The 9,019-nt window shown below is 52.1% G+C and overlaps 1 protein-coding gene across 1 annotated transcript in view; it reads left to right on the top strand.

Moving 5' to 3' along the window:
• Positions 1 to 506: 506 nt before the first annotated feature.
• Positions 507 to 9,019, top strand: part of GPC1 (glypican 1) — a 299,494-nt gene continuing 290,981 nt past the window's right edge. The window contains exon 1 of the mRNA XM_064165388.1: positions 507 to 1,235. Coding sequence (XP_064021458.1) covers positions 1,079 to 1,235 — 157 coding nt within the window. The 5' untranslated portion in view covers positions 507 to 1,078. The remainder of the gene's footprint in view (positions 1,236 to 9,019) is intronic.

The following is a 9,019-nucleotide window of genomic DNA, read 5'->3' as shown; positions in this document are numbered from 1 at the left end:
CTCTAATGCCGAGAAGTTCAAACCCGTCTCTCCGCTCACAGCTGCTCTGAATGGGGTACTTTCAGCCTTCCCTGGACTTACTGGGATTCCCAGACTCTCAGTTCTACTCGTCGGTCTGGCTCCATGGGTTTTAAGTCTTCTCTGTGGTTGTTTTGCCACCGAATTTGGGGAAACTGGGGGTCTTCGGGTCCGGCACATAGCCCAGCACGCCGACAAAAGCGAGCTTAAATCCTGCCGGGGAAGCGGCCGTCCGCGTCGCCGCCGGGAGCTCCCGTCGCAGGGGTGGGATGACGATGCTCCTCGCTCTCGGGTCCGGCCGAAGCTCTCCGCAGCGAGCCCGCCCGTGCCCCGCGTTCTCCGCAGCCGCGCTGCTCCGGGGCCGTGCCGGGCCAGCGGAGGGGGCGCGGGGCGGCGGCGACGGGGCGGAGCCGGGCCCGGGGCGGGGGGCTGCGCCCTGCGCGGGATTGGCGCCGAGCGCCGTGATGCCACGTCCGGCGGGGGAAGCCCTGCCTCGCTCGGGAGCCTCCCCCGCCGCCCGGCTCGGCGCGCAGGTGGAGCGGTGCCGCCGCACGCACGGACCGACCCGCCGAGCCCGGCCACGCCGTGGGAGCAGCCCCCGTAGCCCGCCCCGCCCCACGCTCCGCTCCGTCCGGCCTGGCGGCGCCGCAGCCGACAACGTCGCGGCGGGACTGCCTGGGGATGCAGCCGCGCTAAGAACAAAAGCTCTCTGCGCGGTCACGCTCCGGGGCTTTAAAGCAGCTCGGCCCAGCCAAACTTGGATCTCTGCCCCTCCCACGTCCCTCACCCCCGAGCCGCGGCGGCGTCCGGATTAAACTCCCCGGCAGCTTCCCCACACGCTGCGGGCAGCGGCAGCGCCTGAAAGCCGCCGTTCCTCCGGCTGCTGCCCTCTGCACGCCGTCCCGCCGGGGCTGCCCGCGGGCAGGGAGGGGGCCGCGCCCCGCTCCGCTCTGCACCGCCCGGCACGGTACTGCGCCGCCCCGGGGATCCCGGCTGCCTGCCCGCCGCGGGACCTTGGCTTTGCCCTTCGCACGGCAGGTGGCGGGGCCAGCGGAGAAGGATGCGTCTCTTCCCGTGGGGATTTTGGCTGCTGTGTGTCGCCTCCGCCCCGGCTCGCGGTGACAGCGGCAGCAAGGCGAGGAGCTGCTCCGAGGTCCGGCAGCTGTATGGAGCCAAGGGCTTCAGCCTCAGCGGCGTGCCCCAGGCAGAGATATCCGGTGAGTAGGTCCCGCGGAGCGCGGCGGGGAGGCGATCCGAAGTATGGAGCCCCCGGGCCGGGGCAGCCGGCGGGGACCGCTGCGGTCTGCGGGTTGAGGGTGCTGCGGTGCGGGTGCTGCGCTCGCCACCCGCCGCTGGAGTTTGTTTCGGGTTGCGGGTGGCGAGGCGAATAGACCCGAGAGATGCCCCCGAGGGCCAAACGTCTCCTCTCCCCCTGCACCCCCGTCCCCCGTAGCCGCTGCCCGGGCTGGGAAGAGTCTCATTCGGCGGTGGCGATTTGAGCGCAGCTGTGGGAGAGGGGCTGAGCGCACCGAGTGTGCAGCGGTGGTTTGCTTTTCTTTATTGTCTCCTCCTTTCTGAGTACGATTGATACGGTTTTAAAGCTTCGCTTCAGAAATCAGAATAATCAGATTGTAATGGGTTTCGGTGTTGGAGCTGAAAACTGCCACAAGGTTACGAGACGGAATAATTGATTTCTCTTAATCTTCTTTTGGATGGAAAACGAACCTATAAAATGGTATTTGTCACTCATTCAAGATGCAGCAGGAGTAAACTGACCCAATGTTGAGCTTGTAAAGCATAGAGAAAACGCGAGCAACCAACACCGGAGGGTGTCCTCTTGCCTTCATCCTGGGTTTGGACAAATCTTGGTTGACTTTCTCCTCAGAAAACCACGGAAATACCAAAGGCTATTCAAGCGCTGGCTTATGTTGGGTGGTTGTCGTTTTGTTTATTTTTTTGTTGGCTTTATTTTTTCCTTTTTTTTTCCCCCTGAAGACTTGGTGAAAATATGCTGAGGTATTGATTTTTTTGTTTTAGCTCTCATTTAAGTTTTGATAGACCAACTTGTGACCCATATCTAAGAGCTCGCTTCTTACTTGTGGGAGCTTCCTCCTTCAGACAAAGCATAAAACATGCAGGCGTACGTGCCAGAGCCAACCTACAGGGACATCCCAGTAAAATTGCAGCTTGTAGTTCACATCTAAGCTACAGAATGCCTTATGTTGAATATTTCATGGTGTAGTTTTCCAAGGAAACCAAATCATTTTCTGACCTGTGAATGGAGAAGGCTGAACAGTATGTGTGCCTCATACATGTGAACAAATCTGTCAAGCTGCAACCAAGAGTAGATTTCCAAAATCAAATGAGCAGCCCTTGAAGTTAAGCAGTGGGGAGTTCCAAAACCGTTTGAACGTCACTGTGAATAGAACAGTAATTTGCTTGAGCAAGAAAGTGGCTTCATATGAATTTGCATCTATTACAAACGTGACTCCATGAGAGCAGTGGTGTTTCAGGTGGGAAGTTCTTGGAAGGCCAAGTGTTTACAAATGCTGGTGGAGATGGCTGCAGCATCGTGTGCGGGGATAGTACTACAGGGGCAGTCGTTCAGGATCATGTGAGCCGCACTTAAAAGTTTCACATATCACAGGTTAACAGCCAGTAAAACATCTCATTGCCTGCAGATTGTTGAGGTCTGAAAAGTAACAGAGGATGCCCATGATTCCAGGACCCAGGAGTTCTGTTTCCTGCTGTTTGTTGATGTGTGTACCCTGGCAGCCTTAAACCACACTAGTTAAAACTACAGTATCAAGCTGGGCATCTCTATTACTATAAACAGGGAGACTCTACAGGTAAATGCTATAAAAGATTGAGGAATACCACACAGAAAGTAATATGGAGAAATAGTTGAGGGAAGGGGGCTCCACACATAGACCTGCTGCTGATATTACTAGCCCAGTATTTAAAACAGCTAACAGAATGACTGCTTTTCGGTGGTGATTATCATGCCTACCTTCTGACTGAGACATACTCAGTTAGATATATTCCTGCCCTTTTCTACTGCTGCAGTACTGGCCCAGTACAGTGAAAACATTGGTATGTTAATGCTAACCTCAGAAATGCTCCTAATGAACTACAGTATTCTTTATTGAATGTGCTTTTTAGCAGTTGTTGGCAGAAATTGACTCCACTTTTGTTGTCTCCTAAAAGAAGTCTTATGAGCCTCCTGCAGTATCTCCTGCTGTAGCAAGCACAGGATTGTGCAGTTTGTCATCGATGTTTTGTCAAACTACTAAATGGTCACCTAAGTCTGGTTTAAACAGCTTGAGTTCAGCTTTCTGACCTTGGGAGTCATAATCTCCATGAAGTCTTGTCAGCTTACACCTGAATTGACACCTGTACATGTATGCATGTGGACATATGGCAACTTTTGGCCAAGTTAAGATGTGCTGATGAAAATGATTCAGTGGTGGCTTTGGCTGGACCTGTGCTGAGTTTCCTGATGGTGGTCTTTTCCATGTTGTCAGAGAGGTTCAAGAGATACTCCAAACCCCACATTTTTGTCTTACTTCTGAGTCCTTTGGAGGCAAAAGCCCTTCACTTTTTCTCCAAGGGGACCATGTTGTTCCTTCCCTTTCCATTACTTGCCCTGAAGCAAGGGGAAGAACTCATTCCTTGGTCCCATGGCCTTGTTCTCAAGCACTGCTGCCATGCTAGGCTGATCTTGCTCCTCTCTGCTTTGAACTTGCTCCAGGCAGTAGTTGGTGTATGTTGCTGTCACACCAGCCTGGCACCGGGAGCCAAACCACACACTGCTTTCACCCCCAGAGCTTGACTTCAAAAAGCTTTTAGTAAGCTCCCATGATGCAGGCTCTGACTCAGGCTGAGATGGCTGTGTTTATGTTGGGTTTAGAACACTTATTGATGCTTTACACCTTCTAATCTCTATTCTTTGTTATGATTTAAGAGGATTATGAGTAATATAAAGTCTCCACAGCTCACCAGAAGGCAGTGCCTGCTTACAGCTGTAGAGATCAGTTAGGGAAGCAGGCACACAGTTATTAGCTGGCTAATAGATAAGCATCTGATTCAGGGATAGGCTCTTGGCTTACCAGATTTCTCATGAACCACCTTGACAGAGGTTCCTGGTTTTTTGCTAATGTTGTACAATGCCTTTACCATGTCTAAGCACTTTATATGTGTCAGGTGCAGTTATTAAGTGTGTTTAGGGAGTGCACAGGGTGCTCTATCTCACTGCTTTGAAGTCAATGGCAAAACTCCCAAACATGAAAGAAGTGTCTGCTTATATTAGTAATCCTGACAGACAGACATGCACTCAGAGTCCCAGGTGAAGATATGCCTAGAATAAAGTTTCTAATGCTGGGGAAAATGTTCCCTGCTTTTTGGGTCTGGGGAAGTTGTGACACTTGCTTCAGTAAGCTACACCAAGGAACAAAGTTTTCCTTTGTGTTGCTGCATGACCCCCACTCTCTTCTGTGAGTGCTGTAAAAATGGGCCAACAGCTTGAGAGCTTCCAGCTTGTCTGTTTTCTTTTGAGTGTTCTGGAGGTAGCAAGCCTTAGTACCTACTTTCTGATGTTCATGCTAAGCAGATACCATCACCCTATCACAAGTCCCCTACTCTAGTGACTGAGGGAGAGGGGTGCCCTTCACTAGGTGTACTTTTTAGTGCCTGGCTGAGGGCTGATCTTCTTGAGCTCCCAGCATGGTTTGTGATGGAGAAGAGTCAGCCAATGGCAGAAAAAAATGCACTTTGTGGAGGAGGTCCACTTTTCATTGCTGACCCATGGTGTTGGATGGGTAAGTGTTCCCCAGAGCCTCAAGCAGAGATAGTTCTCTCATGTACTGGAGAAGAGAGTTTGATGTAGATGTGCTTGACCCTTGCTCAGGGCTAGGCTTCTGCTTTGTTTTATTACCAAGACAAATCCTTTCTAGACTTGCTTTGCTGCTGGGTTGAGCTTGTTGATGCTGGTAATAGGTGTAATGTAGCAAAGGAAGAGGAGGTACAGAAAAAAGCCACCTGGCCTTTTCCAGGCCATATTGCTGCCCATCCTGCCGTCCGTATGCTTCCCCGGTTCCTTAGCTGAAAGGAGTCACAACAGCTTTGTTAATCTTGTGGTCATTTTACTCTGCATAATTTGGCTTCGTAATGAAAACATTGTCAAGTGTATGTGTTGGAGCCATTTGGAGGGGTGTTAGCAAAGTGGAGAGCAGGTCTGGCTACAGCATGGCACCTGACAAAGCTCTCCTCTTGTGAAGAGGGCAGTGAAACCCAGTACTGGAGGGCATTTCAAATGCTGGCAGTGCACCACAAAAGACATAAATACGAAGATGGACAAAGCTGCACCTGTGGCATGAAAAATACAGCCCAGAGCTCCCCTCCTCCTAAGGACAGACCTTGGTTCCTTAGCAGAAAGGGGGACGCTGCTGCTCCGGCACTTTTCAGAGACGCTGTTCTATTTGGGTTGTAGTGACTTGAGGCAGATGGGATTCCTCAAGCTCGGCTCCTGTGTGTTGAACTCCCAGATGCAATATCAACCCGCTTACACTAATGGATTTGCTAGGGGCAGATGGGCATGGCCTTTGCATCCCGTTTGGTTTAGGGTGCTGCTTCTGATCAGGCCGGGCAGAGGGCCTTGTGCCTTGTCCTCCGGCTGGCCAGTATCTCGGTGTGAATGCCAGAGGAGGCCATGCCTGAGCTGTGTGTCTCCAGCTCTGGTTAACTCGAGGTCCGCGCTCGGTGATGGCTTTGTTACTGCGCGGCTGCGGTGTGCGTGTACAGAGCCGTTACGAAATGGGGTTTCTGGAGACAACCAGGCGCCCTCTAGCGGCTGCTGCCCGCTGCTGCCCGCCGCAGCCCGCGGCGCTCCCGGCCCCTGCGCCCAGCGCTTCCCTCGGCCGGCTCGCAAGCTGCCAGCCCTTATCCCGCATTGTCTGCGGCGCTTTCTGCTCTTGACATTGTTGTTAAGAGAATCTGCCCTTCCGTCACGGCGGCAAGGGTGACTAAGCGCTCACCACATCATTATCCTTATCAGCTGTGTCTGACAAAACTCTTTTAACAGCTTCTTTGGTTGGGGAAGCGAAAGCCTTGTCTTTTAAACAAAACACAGGCATGCTGTGTGGCTGCAGGCACCCGCACCCACCGCCGCCTCCGGGGCAAGCCGCAAAGCTCGCCGCGTTTTTCCTCCTTCCCTTCTTCAACACTGCTCTGGCCACACCTTGAGTGCTGTGTCCAGTTCTGGGCCTCTCAACTCAAGAGAGATGTTGAGGTGCTGGAAGGTGTCCAGAGAAGGGAGACGAAGCTGGAGAGGGGCCTGGAGCACAGCCCTGTGAGGAGAGGCTGAGGGAGCTGGGGGTGTGCAGCCTGCAGAAGAGGAGGCTCAGGGCTGACCTCATTGCTGTCTGCAACTACCTGAAGGGAGGCTGTAGCCAGGTGGGGTTGGGCTCTGCTGCCAGGCAAGCAGCAACAGAACAAGGGGACACAGCCTCAAACTGTGCCAGGGCAGGTTCAGGCTGGATGTTAGAAGGAAGTTCCTGCCAGAGAGAGTGATTGGCATTGGAATGGGCTGCCCAGGGAGGTGGTGGAGTCGCTGTCCCTGGAGGTGTTGAAGCAAAGCCTGGGTGAGGCACTTAGTGCCATGGTCTGGTTGATTGGCCAGAGCTGGGTGCTAGGTTGGGCTGGATGAGCTTGGAGGTCTCTTCCAAGCTGGTTGATTCTATGATGAGTCATTCCCTGTAAGTGCCCTGCTGTGTTTAAGAACACATGTCAGTCAGTCCCTGGATGTGCTGGATGGGTTTGGTAGGAGCTGTGTGGCTCTGGCAGGGATTGTGAAACAGTTGGTTTCCATTCTAGTGCTTTCAGTACAGTTATTCCACACTGAAGAGACTGGATAGATAAATTCCTCTGGGTAACTTCATTAATTAAGTGTTCTTTGACTTAACCAAAGGTGAGGAGGGACCTGCTAACTTGATTATCAAAAATGTGTATTTAGAGCCAGAGGTTTTCTTTTTCTTATGGTTCACAATGACAGTTGAACACAGGTGTGCAGCACCTGCCCAGCAGCAGCAGCTGAGCACAGGCTCTGCACCCTTCCCTCCGTTGGACTGGGGAGAGAGGGTTAAGTATCATCTATTTTTATTGCAGCATCAGATTGCATTAGGCATAGTGTGGATAGTGAAGGTGTGATACAAGGTTGACCCCAGCCTCAGGGAGCTGCTGTTCTGAGCACTAATCCTGGCCCTGCTGTCTGCAGAATCTCAGTACTGTGTGGCAGCAGCTCCGGTGTTTCCAATGCTTGCTTTGTGGGATTGGGAAAGTGAGGGGCAGGGTGGATGGGATGGCAGTTGGCAGGGAGAACTTTAGTATTTACTTTCAGTGTTCCCCTGAAATTCCTACTCTTTCCAGCTGAAATCTGGGGAAACTGACATCTCAATTCTGTGAAAATCTGCAGGCTTCCTTGGGGAAAACAGCTTTAATTTGTTTGCTAACCTGGCCCCCCTGAATGTGAGTTATTGCTATATATTTGGGTTCTCTTTGTGTCCCTGAAGTACATCTAGCAGATGGGTAGCCATACAGAGGGGATAGTGTCAAGCTAGTGTGCTGCTCTGGCACACAGTTGACCCTGCCAGCTCTGCCCAGCCTGTGTAATAGGGCATACCTACCTTGGGATGTGATTGCTGGCTTTCCCACAAGCAGGAAAGCAGCAGGCAGCTTCCAAGATGGTATGTGCGTGTGGTGTTCCAGCTTGGAGAGGCAGTAACCACAGCCCCTGCAGAGAGAAGCCTGTCTTGCCATGGTCTGGTTGATTGGATAGGGCTGGGTTCTAGGTTGGACTGGATGAGCTTGGAGGTCTCTTCCAAGCTGGTTGATTCTATGATCTCCTCTTCTGAACTTTCTGCATAGATTGATTCTTTCTGAAAATCCTAAGCAGGTCCCTCCTTGTTTCCACTTGTGTAAGTCAGCTCAAAGTTGGTCTATTGTCTTCAATGCTTCTCCAGGTTCTTACTACCAGGCACAGCTGTGAGAATGAAAGAGAGATTCAGTGGGCAGCTTGGTGGAGCAGAAACACCACCTGCTTGGGTGGCAGCCTGGACTAGGTCCATACAGAGTCTCACCACCTTTAAATCTCCCTGGAAAAAGTCATATTCTTGCTTTCCTTGCAGTGTCTGTCACAGCTGTGAGGAATAATTCTCCCCCATCATGATGGGGAAAGACCTTGAGAAGGGAGACCCTAAGGTTTGCTGGAACCCTTGTAGCAGTTGCTTGGAGGTTTATTACATCATATTTTGTGGTTTTGCTTGCACAAATTTGCTGAAGCCACCACTGCATTAGAATCATAGAATCAACCAGGTTGGAAGAGACCTCCAAGATCATCCAGCCCAACCTAGCACCCAGACTTATCCAGTCAACCAGACCATGGCACTAAGTGCCCCAGTCAGGCTTGGCTTCAACACCTCCAGGGACAGCGACTCCACCACCTCCCTGAGCAGCCCATTCCAATGCCAATCACTCTCTCTGGGAAGAATGAAGGATGTTTGCACTCAAAGTTACAAAAAATAAAGGAACCTCTACAAAAGCAGGAAGTGTCTTTTTCCTCCCTCTTACCATGAAGGACAGATTGCCCTCTCCTCTGATGTCTGTGTACCCTGACACTCTGCTGCTCAGGATGTGTTATATCCCTGACAGGTGAAACCTGTCTTGGAGTAACATTTGCTTCCCAGGGAACCGAGTTACCTCTCTTGCCAGATCGCTCTGCAAAAAACAATGAAGCTTTAGACTGCAGGCAACTTAAAATACTTGTCTGGACACGACAGAGCTCTGGGCTGGGCCAAGCCTTCTGCCCAGTAACGCCCAGAACTTCTGTTTGGCCTGGAACTTCAGATATGGCTGGAATATTCTCTCTCCTGCCCTCCCTCTCCCTCTCTCTCCTGCCCTCCCTCTCCCTCTCTCTCCTGCCCTCCCTCTCCCTCTCTCTCCTGCCCTC

Source organism: Pogoniulus pusillus, chromosome 26 (genome assembly GCF_015220805.1).
Source record: "Pogoniulus pusillus isolate bPogPus1 chromosome 26, bPogPus1.pri, whole genome shotgun sequence".
Taxonomy (NCBI): Eukaryota; Metazoa; Chordata; class Aves; order Piciformes; family Lybiidae; genus Pogoniulus; species Pogoniulus pusillus.
This window is presented reverse-complemented; position numbering and strand designations above follow the sequence as displayed.